This window comes from Pelobates fuscus, chromosome 1 (assembly GCF_036172605.1).
Source record: "Pelobates fuscus isolate aPelFus1 chromosome 1, aPelFus1.pri, whole genome shotgun sequence".
Classification (NCBI taxonomy): Eukaryota; Metazoa; Chordata; class Amphibia; order Anura; family Pelobatidae; genus Pelobates; species Pelobates fuscus.
Window position 1 is genome coordinate 261,883,164 of NC_086317.1, and position 24,287 is coordinate 261,907,450.

General features: G+C 38.9%; 1 protein-coding gene across 1 annotated transcript in view; it reads right to left on the reverse strand.

The window, feature by feature from the left end:
* Positions 1-6,482: 6,482 nt before the first annotated feature.
* The window catches only part of PPM1E (protein phosphatase, Mg2+/Mn2+ dependent 1E), a 299,607-nt gene continuing 281,802 nt past the window's right edge, over positions 6,483-24,287 (reverse strand). The window contains exon 7 of the mRNA XM_063456941.1: positions 6,483-12,499. Coding sequence (XP_063313011.1) covers positions 11,463-12,499 — 1,037 coding nt within the window. The 3' untranslated portion in view covers positions 6,483-11,462. The remainder of the gene's footprint in view (positions 12,500-24,287) is intronic.

A 24,287-nucleotide genomic window follows, 5' to 3' on the forward strand; every position in this document is an offset into this window, starting at 1 on the left:
CTAACTGCAACATTACACAATAAGTTGCCCTCATTTAATAATATATGGGAGCCTTGGGAGGAATATAGGGAAGCTCACTCATGTTGACGTGAGCGCGGGCAGGCAGTTTTCCATTGCCGTGAGAATACCCTTCCCTATCCTGTTTTTTTTTTTCTTCTTCTTCTCATTTAGTAAAGTGTACACAGAATAATTCATTGTTGATTTACAAAGTGCAATTAAAGCAATACTTACCTATGATGCATAAGAAGCAAGTATTCACCAGAGTGATATGTGAATCCTGCGAGATTCTAATACGCTGGTTGAGAATCAATAGTACAAGTTGTCGAATTATATTTTCTGATCTGCTTTCACATAACTGTAAGCACTAATTGAAGTGAACTGAGCATGTGAGTCCTGTGCAACTTTGTTTTATCTGTTATAACAAGCTAAATTTGTTAACATTTCCTTGTGTACAGCAAATAAAGATTAAAAAAAATGTAGGACAGGCATTATAAGTACATAAAAAAAAGAGTCAAAATAACCTGTTAGTGGTCATAATCAATTAATTTAAAAATGTATGGATACTACAGTGAGTGAAAAAATTATTTGATCCCCTACTGATTTTAAACGTTTTTCCACTGACAAAGAAATGTTCAGTCTATAATTTTAATGCTTGGTGTATTTCAACCGTGAGAGACAGAATAACAACAACAACAAAAAATCCAGAAAAACGCATGTCAAAAAAGTTATAAATTGATTTGCATGTCAATTAGTCTGTAGGGATTGTGTGTGTGTGTTAGTGAGCTTGTCTGTAGGGAGCATGTGTCTGTCGCAGTGAGCTTGTCTGTAGTAAGCTTGTGTGTGTACCATTGAGATTGTCTGTCAGTGAGACTTTGTCTGCATCAGTGAGCTTGTGTGCTTTTATGTCAATGAGTTTATGGATATCAATGAGATTGTCTGTGAGCCTGTGTATGAGTGAGATTGTCTGTGTCTGCGTGTGAGTATGCTTTACTCTATAATTTAATTACCCTGAAAGGACTAATATTTTGAATTAGAAAAATAAATATACCAATAATATATATATATATATATATATATATATATAACACACACACTCACACTCATGGGGCTGCCATAGATTTTTTTTTTTTCCAGGGCTGCTTTGTATCCCCAGTCCGGCCCTGTCTGAAGTAGCTGAAACGTTAATCGCTGTATGATGTGAATCCCTATATTTGATCTTGTAACTTTCCAAAACACCATAAAACCTGTAACTGGGGTATTACTGTTGTACTCATCAGACATCGCTAAACACAAATACGAGTGTTTTAGAGAAGTAAAACATATAATGATGATATCAGTGAAAGGGCATGTTTTTTGTGAAATGCACAGAATATATATGAATACTAACTTTGGCCAGGCTTTGTGACTAAGTGGATACTAAAAAGACTGGACATACACCATTTTGAATACCCTAAATTGTCTACTATAGCAAGTTTTCATTAATTTGTATTTCTGGGCTGCTATAAGGTCTCAAAGGCAACATAGGTTCAGAAAACCAATTTGGCAGATTTCCATGTGTAAAAACTGAAATGGGCAAGCTCTTTATTTTACCGTGTAACTTTACAAAACCCCATGAAATCTGTACATTGGTGGTATCATTGTAGTTGTGTGACATCACAGCATACAGATATGTGTTTGGGTTTTTTTCAGTTAAAAAAAAAAATGCCATGCAGAAGTTGGAAAATAACATTTCTCACACATCTTTATATTTATTTATATTAAATTACGTTTCATATATAAATGTCCTGAGAAATGAAACCCCTATTTCACCTGAAGAAAATGATATATAATATATGTGGATGCACTTAACATGAAAGAGGTAAATTATGGTTGGACAGACATATTGCTCAAATCCTAGGTTTCATTTTGGTTCAGAACTTGGACAATTTCCTCAATTCTTGGGGGTTAAATCAGAGATCTCAGCCAGCAAAACAGTATTTTCACAATATCCGCACCATCCAGGCAGCCTCCTATATATCTCTATAATGTGGTAAAAAGTTGGAGTTGGATACATTTTTCAAATAAACTATTTTGGACTTCATTTTGCACTTAAAATTAGTTTTGACTTTGTTGGTTTGTGAGTGCCTATATGACATTACTGAAGCTGCTTACTAAAACAAGTCTATAATCTGCTTGTAGGCTTTGTTGTAGATTGACACGGATACCTTGAGGCACAAATATGGATGTACAGTCTCATGCCAGAGGTGGCAGATAAAATAGTAAGCTAAAGACATGGTGGATACCTTAATTTTGCATGAACTCAAAACAGCTTTTTCTTAGATGCCCTGAATATTGACTTCTCTAAAGTCATGTACTGAACTCTTCCAGTTCTCCAATTAACAATTATTGGAATCACACCTTTTAATGTGAGTCAATTTTGAACACTTGTTAATTATTACTGATCGTGGAACGCAGCCTACTTTTCTAGGTGGAGAGCCAGCTAACTTGTTTATAGAAAATCACAAAAAAAGACAGTAGAAAATAATTGTTACACTCTAGTTTTTATTACTATACTGGTCAAATCCCAACAATGTATATTTTTTGTTATCTGATATAATAATACCTTGCATTTCAGTTAAATACATAGAAGCCTTATCTTTTTAATACAAGACTTTCTTTCCCCATCGGGCACACGGTGCATAGTCTTGTTGGTGAAACAACTCGAACTCAATCACTTCCTCAACGTAAAGATGTAGAAAGTTTTGATGACAAGAAAATACTGTATAAGCAGCACCCATAGACATAAATTGGTTTAGGTACGGTAATTATTGGATATACAACACCACAGGATGAACACAGCTTGGTTTCTGACTAAATACAATAATACAGACTGATGTGAGTGTGTTTGATTATTTTTTTGCCAAGCCTAAAAGTGTAAAATTACCGAAATGTTAAATATGCAGATGCGAATGTTCTGGGATGGGCAGAATTAAAAACCATCAATATTATTCCTTAGCTCTTTTTGGTTTATATTAACAACAGAAAAATATATTGTTTGTGCTTTTAAAATGTTTTCCTGCAAACATAACTGTTAAACATTAATTATAAAGTATGAAATTCACTTGCATTTTGTTTAACTATTATTTTCTGAGGCATAAACAATGTGTGTGTATTTTGTTTCTAGAAATAAAGTTGTTTGTTTTTTTTTTTGTTTTGTTTTTTTAAATATCGAATTCCATATGTAGTATAGATAAATGTGCACATGGAAACCCGCCATGTTAAGTATGATGAACCAACTAAAGTCTACCCTTAAAAAGAGGAACAAAAACGTGTAAACCACAAATATTTTTTAGTAATTATATTCATACTGATTCTAGTTTGTAAGGTTATTTAATGTGTAATTGCCTTGGTGTTTTATTAGCAACGACAAATGATGGCACTGCTATGAACAACGCAAAATATTTACATATGTATAATGTTTTCTAACAAGCAGCTAGTGCAAAATGCAGGTGGTGGATCGGAGCCATGTGGGTGGTTACAGGAGTATCCGTAAAATGAATATATGTTAAGATATACGCAAGCAAACCAACAGGGCATTGGTCTATATTAAACTCACAGTGAATAGCTTACAAGCGAGTTTTCAACAGTGATAGGTAGATGGCTTGAAAATTCTCTCTCAAAACCAACACTAGACTTCTACATTTCTATTTAATGCTGATAGGTTATATTACCAGTAGAGGGATACTCCAGTTCTTTATCTGAATATATGTATATGTGTTTATATATAAATATATATATATAACACACATATACATTTTTTTTTAATATATCACAATAAATTGCACACATTACCAGCACTATCAGGAACACACTTAAGTTACAGAACATAGAAGATAATTTGTAAATCTTTAACAGTTAATAAATACAATGCTATATATAGGTTATTATTGGTCTAATATTTTTTTGTTGTTTACATGATCACCAAGTTGTACTGTCATAAAATACAAGATACAGAGATGTCCAATATCGGTAGTTATAGGAGTACTTATTGCTCACATTGGCAAGCAGCAGATAAGGGCACAGATTTCTAATCAACAGTGGATGAAGATAGTAAATACAATATTTCACGAAGTACTGTTGTTGGCTACAGTGTGGCTTACAGAGCAGTATATATTAGACCAATAAACCACTATTTTCAGTCACAGTAATGTGTATAGAGAGATATTAAGCATATATGCATCATATTTTTTTTTTTTTTGTTTTGTTTTTTAATTGTCATGAAATGCGATATGGTTGCTGTTTTTTTTTCCCCCAAATAAATTTTATATATTTATTATCGGCAGTGTTACTGCCAAGATTTTCCTGCTGAGTAACTTTGCTTCATTTTAAAACTTCTATTGAACAGTTTTTGTCCTTGTCCCACTTGATTCTTTGTTCCAGTTTCTAAACTTCTTAAAACTTTTTTATTCCAATGCAAGAATTTACCAAATGCCACCTGTTCCACTGTTACCATGTTCCATACTAATTTTATTTTGGCTTGTGGATCATGAGAGACACGAAGGCAGGGTTATTCACAAAATAATTAATGATCAAAAATGTCTAATTTCAGTTTCAGGTTTTTGGCCAAAATAGTAAAAGGAAAACATAGCTGAATGTTACAGTTTGGCAATTTTGACCTACCACAAATGAGTATGCTGGTTGGTGAGATAAATTGGGGTGGAGCAATGATGAAAATCATGTCACTGATGCCACCCAAAAGAGCAGATCCATGAGGATTATGGGTAGGTCTAACTGATGAACTGGCAGGTCGGCCAGTCATTCAGGGCAGCCCACTGAGGGCAGACCATGCATTGTGCACTGTTTCAGTGCTATCTGCATGGTCGTAGAGCCATTAACGTAGCGTGTGGTTCTTGGGGACAGAATTTTGGAACACCAGACAACAAACCCAGACAGGAGCAATAACATTTGTATTGTCCCACCAAAATCAGGATGTTTTGAGGCTTTCTAATAGAGTTGGTAGCGTATATGCTGGCACTAGGTTAAGTAAAACATGCATGAAAAGTCAATTATTAGATCTAAAACATGTACAAATTAAAATACACACATTTTTAAACTAGGTGACAGAGCCATACTTTTTTTATGTATGTCTATTTTATTTATTCAGCAGATAACCATTATGTATTATAAACAACTAATTACTAATATACTTATATAGCTCATTTTGCTCCAATATGGCAGCTCAATACCCTGTATAATGCGTGTAGTTTACCCCACATGGATACACTGCTGTCTCTACCCATTATATCAGGGTAAGTTTGCTCCAATCTGAGTGAAATACGAGTTAAAATTAACTTCTTAGAATCAATTTTTCTCCTGTATAAAGTGTGTAGAGGACATAGTACGTATCCATATGATGCTCTTCTACATGTGAGTGAAATAAGATATAGAACTAACTATTCACAATTTATCACATTTTAGGGAAAATGCTTTCATATTACTGTTTATTTTACAGTCACATTTGAGCTCCTGAAACAGCTAAATTAAATATATTTTTTTATTTATAATTCATTTGGATTTTTAAAAAGTTAAAAATGTGTGAGCAATTAAAGGGACACTATAGTCACCTGAACAACTTTAGCTTAATGAAGCAGTTTTGGTGTATAGAACATGCCCCTGCAGCCTCACTGCTCAATCCTCTGCCATTTAGGAGTTAAATCCCTGTGTTTATGAACCCTAGTCACACCTCCCTGCATGTGACTTGCACAGCCTTCCATAAACACTTCCTGTAAAGAGAGCCCTATTTAGACTTTCTTTATTGCAAGTTCTGTTTAATTAAGATTTTCTTATCCCCTGCTATGTTAATAGCTTGCTAGACCCTGCAAGAGCCTCCTGTATGTGATTAAAGTTCAATTTAGAGATTGAGATACAATTATTTAAGGTAAATTACATCTGTTTGAAAGTGAAACCAGTTTTTTTTTTTTTCATGCAGGCTCTGTCAGTCATAGCCAGTGGAGGTGTGGCTAGGGCTGCATAAACAGAAACAAAGTGATTTATCTCCTAAATGACAGTGAATTGAGCAGTGAAATTGCAGGGGAATGATCTATACACTAAAACTACTTTATTTAGCTAAAGTAATTTAGGTGACTATAGTGTTCCTTTAACTTACTTACTGATGGCTACCTTATTTTATCTGTTGTAATTTTATTGTGTTTTATTACTAGTTTTAAGTTTCACAATTATTTTGCTCTGATAACGGAGTTATACAATTATACCACTATGGACATTACTACCCAAAATATGTTTATCTCTTATACTAGAATGTAAACCTGATGATGAAAATGCACTTTGAATCTTGCTAATCTGCGTATTTTTCTTCTTAAAACTCAAATGTAAGTGTTTTATGTTTGGCTGCATCTTTACTTTTGTTAACAAAGCATCTAATAGTTTAAGGTTATCAATAAACGCCAGTACATTTTTTTTGTGGGGGGGGGGAAGGAAGAGGGGAGGTGGGCGTGTATCAACTGTTTATTGACTTGAGTTGATAAAGCATTAGTCTGTTTCTTTACAAGATTTATTGATTCTCCTAGACGGCTAAAGGTCTGTTTAACTGTAAAATTGCTCCTAACTGCATGGCAAATTGTAATAACTGTTTTACTATAGTCTGCACTGTTCATCTCACAGCTGTTTCTGGGTTATTGATTTATTTTTAAAATTTGTTTTTGTTTTTCTGTTCTGTAGACTGAGATGAGTTATCCACTTTGGTGTCAACCAAGTTGTCATTTTGACGTATATAAAAACAACCTAAACATTCTGTGGCCTGATTGCCTTCAAGACTTAGATGTACTGTTAATTATTATTATATCCTTCATATAAATTAAAACATTTCATATTATTTTTCAACATGATCACTTCTCTTTTTGATCGGAATGGCTGCTACAGTAACAAGACACAACCTGCTGCACACTTTGCGGAGCTGGAGGGCTTGTTAACACTCGCATAAAGGTTTTTCAATGATGCATATAGTCACCTAAATTACTTTAGCTAAATAAAGCAGTTTTAGTGTATAGATCATTCCCCTGCAATTTCACTGCTCAATTCACTGTCATTTAGGAGTTAAATCACTTTGTTTCTGTTTATGCAGCCCTAGCCACACCTCCCCTGGCTATGATTGGTTTCACTTTCAAACAGATGTAATTTACCTTAAATAATTGTATCTCAATCTCTAAATTGAACTTTAATCACATACAGGAGGCTCTTGCAGGGTCTAGCAAGCTATTAACATAGCAGGGGATAAGAAAATCTTAATTAAACTGAACTTGCAATAAAGAAAGCCTAAATAGGGCTCTCTTTACAGGAAGTGTTTATGGAAGGCTGTGCAAGTCACATGCAGGGAGGTGTGACTAGGGTTCATAAACAAAGGGATTTAACTCCTAAATGGCAGAGGATTGAGAAGTGAGGCTGCAGGGGCATGTTCTATACACTAAAACTGCTTCATTAAGCTAAAGTTGTTCCGGTGACTATAGTGTCCCTTTAAATAATGCTCTTGCCACTGTATAAGTTGTTTCACTATCCGCTTGCATATTTTCTTGCAATTCGACTATAAGGCCATTAAGCATGGGTAGCAATTTGTGATTAGAAATGAATCCTTAATATAAATAAACCCAGAAAAATACTGTCTTGGGCTGGTTGGTTCATTGTGTAGAATTACCTTTGTTGTAGAACAACATTTTAAATTAAATTTAAATTAAAAAGATGTCTACATTTTGCTCATATCTGTCTTTATTATAATATAAAATGATACATCCTTCTATTTATAAAGTAGTGGTTTATAAGGGAGTGAAAAATGACCGTATGTTCAGTACATTGCTAAATATTACAATGATCTCATCATCAAGAAAAGTAGAAATGTATAAAAAGTAAATGTAAAATAAAATGAATGTCTAAAATGTTCACAGTAGACACTAATTTGTTACAGAGTGCAGTATATTTATTTTAGGATAGGGAAAGGCAAAGTGTGCCCTTTCAGCTCTTGTTAAATTCTAAGTTTGATGTTGCTAAACCAAACATTTTCACTGCCTTGACATTATGAGAATTTTAGGTCAGCAACTGAGCACTTTGCCCACTTCAGGCTTAGACTACTTGGTTTTATATGTTTTTGAAATAATTAAGATGTCTAGTTTTACATTTGTATTTGTTCTACTTCCAATATTTAAAACTAAATAAGAAATTCACACCTTTCTATCCTACTAAAAGGGTCTATGAGCCGCATACTATACTGCAACCATTTTGATGTCTATGCAGGTATTGTGAGGTCAATAGATTGGAATTAACTTGCTGTGGGGAAAAGAAATCAGTAGTGTGTTATCCCTTTAAGTGACACACACTTCAGAGATAATAAGTGAACATTAAGTTCCATTTATATGTTGAAATGATGTAATGGCATGTACCTGTTAACATGCATGCCATTCTACACAGTGTGCTTGCCTTACATATGCTCAGGCCAGAAGTGGGTGCTGATAACATTGAGCCTCAGCTAATCAGCAGTGGTCAGCAAAAAGTCGATTGGCATTATTTCTCACTGAACCCGCATTGAGATGTGACAGAAGAGATCTAGTCAGTGTTTCCTTATTTACATCTTAAAATTAGCATTTATCAGTATGAGAAACACTGAGTTACTGTCGTCAACCAGGGCATCTGGTGTGCTCCATAATGAAACATGCACATTCTTAAAATAAGGTGGCATGTGTCTTAAAAGTTACATGTCATTGTATGTCCATTACAAGTGTCACTAAGGTACTGTAATTAAAGTATGGGCAGTGGTTCCCAACCCAGTCCTCAAGTATACCCTAACAGTCCAGGATTTAGGGATTACCCAGTTGTGTTCTTTTAGAAAAAACAATACACTTTAGACTTAACAGGGTAATCCCTAAATCCTGGACTGGTAGTGGGTACTTGAGGACTGGGTTGGGAACCCCTGGGATAGATGAATTAGTTACAAGGTTGTTATCTTTGAATTAATGGGTATTGTTAAATCTGCACGGATGAGGGTGGAAAATATTGTTAACCGAACGTACTTAGAACCTGTTACCTTTCATCAGTTTTTCCTTCAGAAAGCACATATTTTTGGTAATATGTTACCTTTGGAGATAGTATAAGACTATGACTGACGTGTATTCACTTACGTGTCCTAACTTTCTACCTACTGAGACCTTCTACATAAGCCAGTAATAATCATGCAGTTCAAACTAAAATGGCTGCCCCCACAAAGGTTAGCATTTGGAGAGGTGAAAATGTAACCGCATGGTATATATTATACTATTTGCATTACTGGGGGTATTGTAAAAGTAGACTGTGAAAAATTGCACTGTTTGTTTTAAGATCTTTTAAAAACTGACATTGCATAGTGAGAGATAAACATGTTTTGTAAAATGTCGTAAAACAGGGTTCTGGTGCCCCATTTAATCATGATTAGTATCACATAGGAATACCATCTTTAATTCTAACCTACAAACTGTGGATAGGATACATCAGATACAAAAAATGTTTGTTTCTGGGTCACCCTACTTGTTCATTTGTGAACTAATCTTTGTTTTTTATATGAACGTCTCCTAGGGTTGTAATTTTTCGAATAACTGAAAATAAAAGATTACATGCACTATAGCCTCTGTATTTTTTTTTTTTTCAAAATAAATACATTCAAACAATCAATTCCTTTTTCATCTGGTGACTTACCCTTGCTCAACGAGTTGGCCATCTTTGGCCCTTTCTGGTTGGAAGTGCCATATATTTGCCAATACCCCGCACAATTTGAAGGTCTGAAACTGCAACTAATGTATTTCTGAGATGGCTGGTGTGCACAATGTGAGTATTTGTGAACACACACTAACTTGCATGCACAAGTTTTTAGTTGGATATGCTGCACTTCCACCAAAGAGGACTTAAAGATTACTATTCATAGACCAAGATGAAGGCAAGAGATGCAGTGAACAGATAAAAATACTAATCAGAATGCATAAGAAAATAATACATGGAGAGGCCATAATAAATAATGTAATCTTTTATTTAAAGCGATAATAAAAACTTACAATGGTTTTTTAAGTGAAAAATCCCCTGAATGTATGGTTTCTCATTGTATTCAATCCGTTCATTATTTCAAACGAGGGCCTGACAAACAAATGCCTTCTGAATCTGGAGAAAACATGGTATAAAGGGAAAATGATGCATAAATGAAGGTAAATCATGATGGAAGGGCAACAAATCCGAAAGGAACAGGCAGTGTTGTATAATTTAAACTGGGACTTCTCAATTGTGGCAGTCGAGCTATGAGACAGCTCTACAGGCCTATCACAGCCCTAGAAGCCAGTGAGAAAAATGGGAACTGCAGGACAAAAATAGCTGGGGAAGAATTAGAGAAGAGCTCTAACAGCATCAGTGTGATATAACACAAAATACTTGTCACTGGGGGTTACAATTTAGATCGTGTCAACATTATATGGTACATAGGTACTTGTCTTTTGTTTTAATGGGGTTTCTTACTGAATTTTTTAAGGGACAAATGTGGTCACACTGAGACTTGCATTTTATGGCAACACAATGAAAATTTGATCCTTTGATACAAAATGCATGGTTATGCAGCAACTGATGTGATGCCTTCATACCTGAGTATTCTTGCACTGCAAACGTTGATTAATCATAGTTTATAATTGGAAATGGTTCCTTATTGTACTCTAGCAGTGCCTTATTGCCATAATAAAGTGTGACATCTATCACTATAAAAATAATTGGTATTAATATATAGACTTCCATCTCCAAAATGCACTTCAGAGGTTCATTTTTTGGGGTAGAGAAATACAGCAAGTCTCATTTAACCTATCTGGAACCCTTGCTTCGAGGCCCATAACCACTTTTTTTTTAGTTTTCTGAGCAACAAAAGCTCATATTATGCATGTCTGTTGTAATCATTTGTATTGTGTGAGACTGGTGGTCGCCAGGGACTTTTAGAAACTACTGCTATCCTCAGTGTATTACATGAACATTTCCACCATAACCATTAAATATTGACTAGAGTGCCACCATGACTGCCATTCAAGAAAGAGGCCTATTTTAATAGTGTCTATTGGAGGTTGGTAATTGTAGATGGTATTACAAATCCTGCCTTTCTCTATTTTATTTCTCCTGGACTTCTACAGGTCACAGGAATGTGGTCACTGACATTATATAACAAGGGGCAATGGTAAAAAATTAGGAGGTATTATGCACACGACAGCAGTAGTGGCTCCCAGTGTCTGGTTGACACCTGTCAATGTCCCTATGGAGTTGTCCATCTATATGTAGATAGAGTACCATACAGTGCACTGGCTAGGGAGAGATCAATACACTAGGATAGGAAAAGGATGCCATTAACATCTGGGTCTATCTAACCTAATTCACTGGAGCACTACAGTTATAGAACACACAAGGGAAGTTAATATTGTTTACATGTTTTAGCTTCTATGTAGATCTGCCAATGCTATACAATTGCGCTCTTTTAACAACGCTCTATTCACCAAACTACCTTTATGACTACGTTTCCTAGAAATTAGAAAGTTATGAAGTGATACCCTATGTTTACCAACACTTAGCACTGGCACTGACAAAGTAGACCAAGCTTTGTGAGAAGGCTTTTTGAAAGGGAGAAACCTTGGTCTGGACTTAGTCCCGCCTCCCCTCTTTCTGAAGCGTACAGGAGATAAATGAAAGGGGCCATTCACATCATTTTCCAAACATTCATCATTTAACTCCCGAGAGGGACAGAGTGAGCTCTCCTTTCTGGGTATCGCAATATTCACAGATCCCAAGGCTTGGTTTCTAGGGACACTTTCATTCCAATCATTCTCTCTATAAGCTGAAGGGCTTCCTTTAGATTCTTTCCTTGAAATTTCCTTATTTCTGTTGGCTCTCTTTGGTGAGCTAGCTCTGGACACTTGGGAGCATGGCAATAATTTGGCACTACGTGGTTTACCACCGTCTCCTTGCAATGGATCTAGATAGTCTTGTTTATCTGTGACCTGCACTTCAGGGCCAAGGTTCAAGCTAGTTCTATCTGTGAAGGAATCTTGACCATCATAACCTCCTAAGTCAGCAGGTGCTGAGCACTGGTGAAGTGGCCACGATCCCTTGCAATCTCCTTGGTTTTCTTTGTCATCCCCATTGTCTTCTTGTCCTCCATCAATAGAGTTTTCTGTTTGGCTGTCCTGGTTTGTGCTAGTGGATGGATTTAGGTCCTTGAGAAACACTACAATGACTGTGATGTTGTCACTGGAACCAGCATCACGAGCAGATGCCACCAGTTTATGGGCAACCATACTGCTGTCACCATTGTTTTCCTTCAGATGGTCAGACACCACTTTCACTGCCTCATCTGGGGTTACTGTGTCATAGAAACCATCACAAGCCAGAATAAGGTAATCTTCAGAGCCATCAAGGACTGTAGTGTAGGAGTCTGCATCACCACAGATATATGGCTTATGCTCAGCATCCCCTGTAAATCACAGAAAGGAGATAACATAAGTAATGCTTACCTTACTGTGATGTCTAAACATAAAACAATTCTTAAACAAACTACATTCACATATTTATAAAATTATCTAGAACACACACACACACACATATATATATATATATATATATATATATATATATATATATATATATATATATATATAAAAATACTGGCACTCTAGGTCTTCCAATAAATGTAGTTTAATTTGTCAATCCAAGGTCAACGTTTCAGCCCTAGTTCAGGGCTTTCATCAGGACACACCATATATATATATATATATATATATATAACACTTTTTTTTCTGTTCCCTGCACACACACTTTCAATTATATATAAGTGCCGTGCATATCAGCCACAGCCAAAAAAATAACAGAGTGAAAAAATATTAACAAAGGCTTGCACTCACGGTCTTTTGTAAAGGTTTTCTCTTTCTTTATTCCATAAATTCGTGTAAAAAAAAAAAAAAGACGTTTCAGCCATCGTCCGTGGCTTTCATCAGGATCAATTCAACAATAATGCATTTACTAACTAATACACTTATATAGCCAAACTAACTAATTAAATAATCATAAAACCACTCACCACCTGTGCCGCTACTTTCACGGCGTCTATTCTTCATTTCCGCGCATGTGCAAACACATCGCGGCCCGGACGCGGCTTGATGACGTCTTAAGCCTCAACCAGGAAGTAGCGTGTTACTATCACCAATCGTTGCCAGGGTTACTCAGTATGTATACTGGTTCCCTGGCAACTTGGTGTATCAATTCCTAGCGAAATATTGCGCTCAGGGGTGCAAGAAATGGACAAACAAATTAAAATCAATGGCTTAAAAGCTACCTCTATACTAGATCTCTCATTATAACATACCATTGAAACACTTACTTCCCTAGTAGTGTTTACTTATATCATAAACTTTATATCAATATTATCTTAAATCAAAAAGCTTAATTTTACCACTTGATTTTAATTTCACATCCATCCTATTTAGTATATACATACTAGAGAATTTACATAATAAGGGATTGTCACTTTTTAAGTGATATTTACATTCAATTCTTATTGTTGTATTATTATACTGTATATTATTACTATATATTATATTTTATTTTTTATTTCTTATTGTTTTGCTGTTATTGCATATATATTCTACTAACTATCTTAAAGTGATACATGTGCCTTTATGTACATGAAAGTGCCTCGTGTTTATTTTGTACATTAAAGTGAATCAGTGACCTTTTAAAGTGATACTCATGCTATTTTAAAGTGCTTCATGTGTTTTATATACATTAAAGTGAATATCGTTTGAATAATATACAACAAAGTGCATCTTATTGTCTTAAAGTGGTACTCATGCGAATATTTGCATTGAGTATTATTAATATTATTTGTATTTTATATACATATAAAGTGAAAACTATTTAACCCCTTAAGGACCAAACTTCTGGAATAAAAGGGAATCATGCCATGTCACACATGTCATGTGTCCTTAAGGGGTTAAAGTGCCTCATATTTATCTTAAAGTGATTAGGACTCTCATTTGTACCTAAGACTAATCCAAACAAGTTTACCTGGAATGTGGAGTTATATAATTTTGATAGAAACATGCGCTTGAAAGATCATTTTAATAAGGCTCACATACAACAGCAGGATCAAAATGAAATAATAACGAGATTTAAACCAAAATCTAATTTTGACCCACAACCAATAGGAAAATGGTTGGATGCACAATTTAAAGAAACGATCCTGAAACTACACACATGTATTAAGGATACTCCATCACTTCTGAAAGAATTGAAACAGCTTCATATTGAAGAAGAAGACACAGTTCTTGTAACGATGGATGTGAGTAGCCTCTATACCATCATCCCACATGATGGTGGTATAGAGGCTATGAGACAAGTCCTATGCGCTTCCACAGAATATAGAGGCCCACCTGTAGAGTATACGTTAGAACTATTGGAGTTGAAGAACAACTATTTCCGCTTTGAGGAACAGTGGTATATGCAAAAAATCTGGAACTTCTATGGGCGCAGCTATGGCGCCCATGTAGGCTAATCATCCACATAAGAATAAAACCTACAAAATAAGATATACAATTACGTGCAAGACAACGTTTGTCGTATATAAAATAACCTGTCCATGCGGCCTAACCTACGTCGGGAAGACAGAGACACAATTGTGTGAAAGGCTTAGAGGTCACAGATCGAATATCAGAACGGCCTACAGGGATGGAAGTACAGACAAACCTGTGGCAAAACATTTTTTGGAATACAAACATTCGTTGGCCACATTGAAATTCGTCGCAATCGATCATATACCGCTGTCCAGAAGGGGAGGAAATAGAGGAAACACATTTCTAAGAAGAGAAACATTTTGGATTCAGAAACTGGATACAGTTGTACCACGCGGACTGAACAAAATGATATCATATTCTTCATTTATATGAGTAGCCTTATAAAGAAAGTGCACAACAAGAGTACGAGAAGACACTGGCTATACAGATATTTTTCATTTATTACATTATCAATAGAATATATCAAAATAATACATAAATTAACTAAAGGGTAGCAAACCATCCAAGATTGAGGATTAGTAATAGAAATGAGTAACACCACATTTGGTTAGGAATTAATGAATAGTGATTAAGGAGTGATTAGTATAATTGAAGATCATTATAAGACGTTATGCATATAAGATATTGTTTAAATTTCTACACTTTTTGCACTTTAATGTAAATAATTGCATTAGTATCACTTTAAGATAAATATGAGGCACTTTAAATAGTTTTCACTTTATATATATATATAAAATACAAATAATATTAATACTCAATGCAAATATTTGCATGAGTACCACTTTAAGACAATAAGATGCACTTTGTTGTATATAATTAACACAATATTCACTTTAATGTAAATAGGATGGATGTGAAATTAAAATCAAGTGGTAAAATTAAGCTTGTTGATTTAAGATAATATTGATATAAAGTTTATGATATAAGTAAACACTACTAGGGAAGTAAAAGTGTTTCAATGGTATGTTATAATGAGAGATCTAGTATAGAGGTAGCTTTTAAGCCATTGATTTTAATTTGTTTGTCCATTTCTTGCACCCCTGAGCGCAATATTTCGCTAGGAATTGATACACCAAGTTGCCAGGGAACCGGTATACATACTGAGTAACCCTGGCAACGATTGGTGATAGTAACACGCTACTTCCTGGTTGAGGCTTAAGACGTCATCAAGCCGCGTCCGGGCCGCGATGTGTTTGCACATGCGCGGAAATGAAGAATAGACGCCGGGAAAGTAGCGGCACATGTGGTGAGTGGTTTTATGATTATTTAATTAGTTTGTTTGGCTATATAAGTGTATTAGTTAGTAAATGCATTATTGTTGAATTGATCCTGATGAAAGCCACGGACGATGGCTGAAACGTCGATTTTTTTTTTAATGAATTTATGGAATAAAGAAAGAGAAAACTTTTACAAAAGACCGTGAGTGCAAGCCTTTGTTAATATTTTTTTCACTATATATATATATATATATATATATATATATATATATATATACACCTATATATATATAAATAATGAGTAGCCTGGCACTCTCCTTACCAGTATTGCTTGTATATCTGCCTGGGTGCAATCCACAGTGCATCCCATATATAAACAAAAAGAAAATCCAGGATGCACACTCAGGACTTGAGAAAAAAATACTTTGTTTTATTTAATTCATGTGCAGACCAAAAACCGACATTTCGACCTCTGCGGGTCTTTTTCAACCTTGAAACACACATATTTTTTTTATTTATAACAATCTGAATATCGTATTGTCAAGCACTGTGGCATAAGCTGGCACTATATAAATAATAACAATACATTAATTAAAATGCGCATTCAAATCACCTTTGTGGTGGCAGCATGATCTTAAAATGTTATAATTTGTTTTCAGACACTGACCCCTATTGTCTTGACCTTTGCAAGATGATAACCTAGTGGTGAACCAATTAACATCAAGGATCAGTTTTAGCACAGGAGAAACCTCATCTATTTCACTATCAGTATATTAGTTATTCTACCTGTGACAGCATCTGAAAGATAAATCTTTTACAGTTCAACGTATACTTCACATAAGCATTCCTCGACACAATCTAGCACTATAGTTATGCTTGGCTCTAGGTCATGTAAAAGGGTTGAACAAGTGTACCGAGTCAATCCACTAGCTTGTAGGACACAACAAATGTAAAACATATTCTATTTTTTTTTTTTTTAATTCTTTATTTTTGGTGCATTTTGCGTATAACATAGCATGATATACATAGTTGCCACTGCTTTGTGGTCAGAGTGTAACAGTTATACATCAGGTATGGCATTCAATATGTTTGCACATTTTGTGAGATGGTGGACTGTGTGGTTATAACGAGGTGACCTAGTTGTTTGTATAGTACCGCCATGTCCTGTGTGGTTCTATTTGGAGCTCGGATGAGCTAGTCTATAGTCGCTAGGTATAGTAATGTTGTGTATGTCATGGAGGTGTTGCTCCAATATGTTACAGCGGTGTGAGCTACGTGTCCGAGGAGCAAGTAATAAGTCGTGCTGCTTGACTATGATAGTGTGGGGATGTTGGTTACCATGCGGGGCTTGTCTAGTGCTACAGTGGTCTAATGCCACATGGTGTCCCTCCGACATCCTTCTAGTGTCTACCCCTTCTCCCTGGGGGTGTTGCTGTGTGAGCAATCTGTGGATTCGTTTTATGCCTGACGTGTATATCAAAGGCCTAGGGCTTTAAAGATTTCGTCGCCTCTCTCGTGTGTTTGCGTGAGTATGGTGAACCAGCAAGTGAGTTGCTTCGCTATTAGTTTGCCACAAAAAGTAAAAATAATAAGAAATAAATCATACATATCAACTTTAACAAATAACGGCTTTGGAGGGGCCATTAGTTCCAGCAACAGCTGAATGGTGTCCCTTCTTTCCCTCTTGGGGGATATATGACTGTGAGTGTCCCATTCAAGTGGTGGGGTTCGTGTTCCGTCTCAGTTCCTGCGTAGATGCTTCAGATCGGGAGCCTAGTGTTCCGAGTGTGTGGGTTCCGTTGGTGGGTAGGCCCAACGTTGTTAGCAGTGCAGGAGCATCCGTCGGGGCTGTGGCCTTATAGGATTGCCCGTCCTTCGTGACCCACAGGGTGTTTGGGGTAGCCCATCTATAGGTTACATTTTCCGCCTGTAATGTCCTCGTGAGAGGTTGCATGCTCTTACGCCACTGCAGGGTGGCCCTGCTTAAATCTTGAAAAAAGGATATGTGGCCGTTTTCAAAATTGTACGGGGCTTTTTCCTGTAACGCTGCTGTTAGCCCTAGTTTATCGGCTACCGTTTGGCATCTGAGGATTATGTCCCTGGGTGCTGCAGTTGGGGCCCTGGGGGATTTGGCTATTCTATATACCCCATCAAACGTAAAGTACTTAGCTCGCTTTGCAGGCATGAGAGTTTCCACCAGCCTCCTCACATATTGCGGCAGTTCCTCAAAGGGGATGGTTTCTGGGACTCCCCTTATCTTTATGTTCTTCCTCCTGCCTCTGTCATCTAGGGTGCTCACTTGTCTGTTGGTGTCAAGTTGGACCTTTTGCAACTGGTGTACCTTGTCGCTCAGTGTCTGGAAGTCCTGTTTCAGGGCTGCAACATCTGTTTCAGTGGCTTGGGTGCGCGCTGTAACAGCTTGTACCTCTGTGGTCAGTGTTGCCAGATCAGCTTCCCACATTTTCTTGAGGTTTGATTGGAGGCTTAAGAGCATCTCCTGTATATCCTGTTTTGTGGCAGTGGTCAAGTGTCCAGGTGTGCTGGCTGTGTCCTGGGTGGCCTGGTGTGGGCTCTGGGGTGAGTACTCACTTTCAGACTGTTGTGGTGTGGGGTCTCTCGTGGGAGAGGGTTCCTGTGAGTCTCTTGATGGTGTTGAGGCTGACCACATCTGGCCTATGTCGCGCTGTGTTTTTGCTGTGGTCGCGGGCGTTTTTTGGGATTTTCTCCCCATTTCTCCGTTTGCCTGGTATAGTGGTAGCAGGTCTGACAGGTCCGGGTCTCCCCAGAGAAAGTGTTCCCCAGCCGTTGCGTGCGTCCGGCCGGGCGGTAGGCCCCAAAGCCTCGTTTGCGGTTTTTCTTGCCCGGCGTCGAAAAGAAAGGCATCGGCCGCTTCCGGACGGTGCCCTGAATGCAGCTCCGGTGTCTAGAGGTTTGTGGCTCGCGGGATGCTGGCGATATTCCGCGTTATCGGCTGGTGCACACAGGAGCTGTAGGAAATGGCGACCGCTCCTGTGCGCTGCTTGGCTCCGCCCCTTCTATTTTTTTTTTTAATGAGAAAAAAAAATCAGTGAAAGAGAAACCAGACTAATGCAAACAAGTAATAAAAGCTAAACAACTGCTTTATTACATTCTATGCTCTATTTTGGTTCCATCTCCAGTTCCATCTCCAAATGGATTTCAAATGCACTTACACATCTTTAAGAATATCTTATTCTTTTTTCTAAACCATTTAAATATCAGGTCTATATTCCATAGGGAGAATTGGAACTGGATGCTCTTCCCATATACTAAATATCGGATTAATTTCATGAGATTATTTTGTATATATAAACTGTATATGAGTTACTGTCTGCGAGTTTACGCCTATCACACCGATTTAATGAATGAAACCGAAGTTGAAACACAAAACTACAGCTAAATGGAACACACTCATCACAATGCGTCCAGGAAGAACGGTGCACCGGAATTGACGTGGTAAACCAGGAAGTGTACGCTGATCGGACCGGGGAATTTGAAAATCATTAGACAAGATTTCGGACAGCTGATCAACATGAGGAAACACCCGAGGATTCATCAATCAAGAGACATTTATAAAGAGAGACTCGGGGGGAGGGTTATATACTGCTTTGTACTGCATAGTGTTTTATCTTGCCACTTTGTTCATTTACTTATGTTGCTGTAAATCTTGGGAGATTCCCTGAGGAAGCCCTGTTTGGGTGAAACATGTAGGATTACTCCTAAGCAACATTTTTTAACCTATGGCTTTTTACCATTTTTATATTTACACTTGATTAAATAATAGCAGTTTTTTCACCTGTATTCTGAATCTGGCTCTCCATACTTGCAGCGAATTGCTACAGAAAAGAGGCGTCCTGCTTTAGCCCCCCAGGTGTTAACAGGGGAGGCACCCTTCGGTGATTTATTCAACAACATCTTGTGAGTGCAATGTATATCTGCGCAGTTTATTATCTCATGTAACAGTGTTACGCTATATTTGTTTTTTTGTGTTTCCTAATTATACCTGTAGATCTACAGCCATATTCTCCCACACACTTGCTGTTTTTCTGTACCATACAAAAGGAATATTGTCTGGGATATTCCTGGAGAGGGCTACCACTATCTAATAAGATGTGTGTTTTTTCCCATCACATTATTGATAAACTAAGTGTTGTATATATTTTGTGTTAGTTTATTTATCTATTTTGGTTCTGTTGGACGTGTATGTGAGCCGATGACATTTTGGTGGAAGAAGCTCTAAACTACAGCATAACTATATTTTTATTTAGTCCTGAGAAATATGCTGATTAAAAATGTCACTTTCAATCCAACATATAAAGGGCTTCATTGGATTAATAATGCATTTGTTTTTATTAGAACAGTTTAACAGTACACTACATACACCTCCAGCTACTCTATACACACTGCTATATTCTCCTTAACAGTGATAATGAACGTCATCTAAGTATTAGGCAATCACAAAGTCATTTGTTTTGATAACAAATACAAATTTTTGCACTTGCTTGACTCTGATACACTGCTCTAGAAATTTAAAAGGTTTTCTATCTGTATATTTTGTTTTCTACCTGTCTGTCTACCTAATCTCAGCAATGATAGTAAGGTTAGTGGTGGTTATGTTGACATTGTTACTTTCACAACTTTGTGCACTATCATTATTATTTATAAAACATCAGGGTGTTATGTACATTGTACACAGACTAAACAAAGCAATCAATTCTATAATGATACAGTTTGTTGAGTGGAAACAAAGGGTGACGGGAGACATATTCCCATGACCTTACAATCTAGAAGAATGGGGCTATAGTTATACAAAGGGCAAAAAATATTGCATCCAAAATGGTAGATCATCAGGTCTATGAAATATACACTGCTCACAAAAATAAAGGGAACACAAAAATAACACATCCTAGATCTGAATTAATTAAATATTCTTCTAATATACTTTGTTCTTTACATAGTTGAATGTGCTGACACCAAAATCACACAAAAAATAAAAAAATGGAAATCAAATTTTTCAACCCATGGAGGTCTGGATTTGAAGTCACACTCAAAATTAAAGTGGAAAACACACTACAGGCTGATCCAACTTTGATGTAATGTCCTTAAAACAAGTCAAGATGAGGCTCAGTAGTGTGTGTGTGGCCTCCACGTGCCTGTATGACCTCCCTACAACGCCTGTGCATGCTCCTGATGAGGTGGCGGATGGTTTCCTGAGGGATCTCCTCCCAGACCTGGACTAAAGCATCTGCCAACTCCTGGACAGTCTGTGGTGCAACGTGACGTTGGTGGATGGAGCGAGACATGATGTCCCAGATGTGCTCAATTGGATTCAGGTCTGGGGAACGGGCGGGCCAGTCCATAGCATCAATGCCTTCGTTTTGCAGGAACTGCTGACACACTCCAGCCACATGAGGTCTAGCATTGTCTTACATTAGGAGGAACGCAGGGCCAACCGCACCAGCATATGGTCTCACAAGGGGTCTGAGGATCTAATTTCGGTATCTAATGGCAGTCAGGCTACCTCTGGCGAGCACATGGAGGGCTGTGCGGCCCCACAAAGAAATGCCACCCCCACACCATTACTGACTGTGACGAGGTGCCCTTCGCCACTTTGTCCTGGAGAGGCCTGCTTGCCCGCCTCCTCCCCTGCGACTATGGTCCTGGACTATATTGCACTGCAAACCCTGTATTCCGGCATATGGACTTGTATTAGACTGTCTTTTTCCCTTTATCTATGCTGTAGGTTTGGACTGCTAATATAACCTAACAGCCAGGGGATTTAGGCGAATATAGTGCATGAGAATGCCATTACTGGAGAATACAGCCGTTCGCATGATTTCATGCGAATTCTTTGTGCTCTGAATAGGTGGCCGCCATTTCGGGACTTTCCACGTGTTCGCGGCCATCTTGTGTGCGAACAGCGGTGTTTGCCTGTAACCGCATGGAACTGAAAACGGATACGCAAACAGGCGAACACCGCTGAATCCTCCAGACCTCCATAAGTTCGTACGGAAACTACCGAACGTCCCCTCGTTCGGTAGTTATATGCAATCATCTATGGGGATTCCAGCGAACCCCGCGATTCGCATGGATGGCCAGAGTATCATACCTTTTTACCGTGCGAACGGAGACCGACCGCAAGGCCAAAACTCATGGAACTAATTTCGGCTAGTTGGTCTGTGCGGTCGGTCAAAACTTTGGAACGTTGTATCTCCCGAACTGTACATCCGAATGGGGTGATTTTTGGATATATTGTCCCCCTGAAGGAGAGCTATCCAGCGCTACCGGATTTAAAGCTGTACCCCCTGTTTTTGGGGTACATCCAGAACTGGTGGAAAAATGTGGACATTTTAATTGGGTTATGTAGTTATCTGAGGGGAGGAGACGTGGGGGTGTTACCATCTGTATTATTGGTTGTTTTCATCCTCCCCCTGGGAGTGTTCTGTGTGTATCTATTTCTAATAAAAAGCAGGCTGGGTGTTCCAGTCCTCAGACCTCTTCTGACCCTCAATACGTAGCCGTGTCTCGTTATTGGAGGGAACTGCTATATCACACTGGGGATTGCTATGCTCTGCATATTCCCCTGAGCTCTTAATCACTTAGCTCTTTTAAGAGCTTGTTCCAGATACGCTCTCCTGGAGCAGAGGTCTTCCCCACACGGTCCTGGAGGACAGAAGCCGATCCAGGGTGGAAGGAAGACGGCGCGGCTCCAGTTAAGCTACGGCGGTTGTGGAGTCTGCGGTGGTTGTGGTGTCGTCTGCAGTGCTTGGAGTCCTCTGAGAGCGCTAGGAGCATCCATCAACGGAGGGTACTCGGTCGGGGTACACGGAGCTCCGTTACATTGGTGGCAGCGGTGGGATGGCGTCCTAGTGCGAGGAGAAGCAGCTCAGAGACACGGGTAACGTTTGGAGTTACAATTGAGGGCAACGCTAGCCATTGGGCAGCGCCCCTGGCTACAACAGGATGGCTTCCCTAGGGCGAGGAACAGCATCCTGGGAACACCCAGCAAAACTGGACTATTGGTATAGTCACGTACAGTTTGACGCTATGCTGAAGCGGCGGTTGGATATCTACGGGTCCCTTCTAACCGAGGAAATGGTACCAAGAATAAGGAGAGAACTGGCGGAGTATCTGCAGATGGAAGCCGAATATCGGGCAGTGAGGGCAAAGTATTCCGTCCCTGCGCCCCAACAACAGCGTGAGTTACAGGGGGCCGAAGGGGCCGTCCTTTCCCCCCAGCAGCCGTGTGTCCTACAGAGAGCAGAGACAGTTGGTCCCTCTCTACAGCAACAGGACCATGGTAAGGGAGTGGAGACAGGCAGTCTCCCTCTCCAGCGGCAGTGTGTACCCCAGGGGGCCGAAGGTGCCGTTCTTCCCCCCCAGCAGCAGTGTGTCCTACAGAGAGCAGAGACAGTTGGTCCCTCTCTACAGCAACAGGACCATGGTAAGAGAGTGGAGACAGGCGGTCTCCCTCTCCAGCGGCAGCCTGTGTTTCCAGGAGAGGAGCACAGCACCCCCTCTCCCCAGCGGCAGCTTCCCCCAACAAGGGGAGACACCAATCCTCCAGACGGCGCAGATGGGACCGTGGTCTCTGTGCCTGACCTACAGGGATGCTGGACAGCCCTTCCAGATCCCCAACTACCCTCACCAGGACACCCAGAGGAGGGGGTAAGTACAAATTCCCCTCCCCAGCTAACCCCTAGCGTGGCACCAGGGTTAACGGAGGCGATGCTAACCCCTCCTGACGTCCATGTTCCCTTGACTACTGAGCCGGACTATGGTCTCAGTACCCCAGCGGAAGAGCTGGCAGCTGGACAGAGCGCAGTCGGCCTCTGCCCTACCTTTGTCCCTGATCCAGAGCCTGATGTCCTGCAGGCTACCCCAGTGGAAGAGCTGGCATCTGGGCAGAGTACAGTCGGCCTCTGCCCTACCTTTGTCCCTGGTCCAGAGCCTGATGTCCTGCAGGCTACCCCAGCAGAAGAGCCGGCATCTGGGCAGAGTGCAGTTGGCCTCTGCCCTTCAAGTACCCTCGGCATGTGGCCTCATTACCACAGCCAAATACCCAGGTGCAGTAACTGTGTGTTGTGGGTAGGCTGTTCCTGTACTTTGATGTTGTGGGGGGGCCACTCGGACATCTGTTTATTGTGGGTTGGTGGATCGACTAACGGAGGCACTGACCGACAGAAGGTCAGGTGCCTGGTTAGTCTTCCCCCCAAAGGGGAGATGTGTGACGAGGTGCCCTTCGCCACTTTGTCCTGGAGAGGCCTGCTTGCCCGCCTCCTCCCCTGCGACTATGGTCCTGGACTATATTGCACTGCAAACCCTGTATTCCGGCATATGGACTTGTATTAGACTGTCTTTTTCCCTTTATCTATGCTGTAGGTTTGGACTGCTAATATAACCTAACAGCCAGGGGATTTAGGCGAATATAGTGCATGAGAATGCCATTACTGGAGAA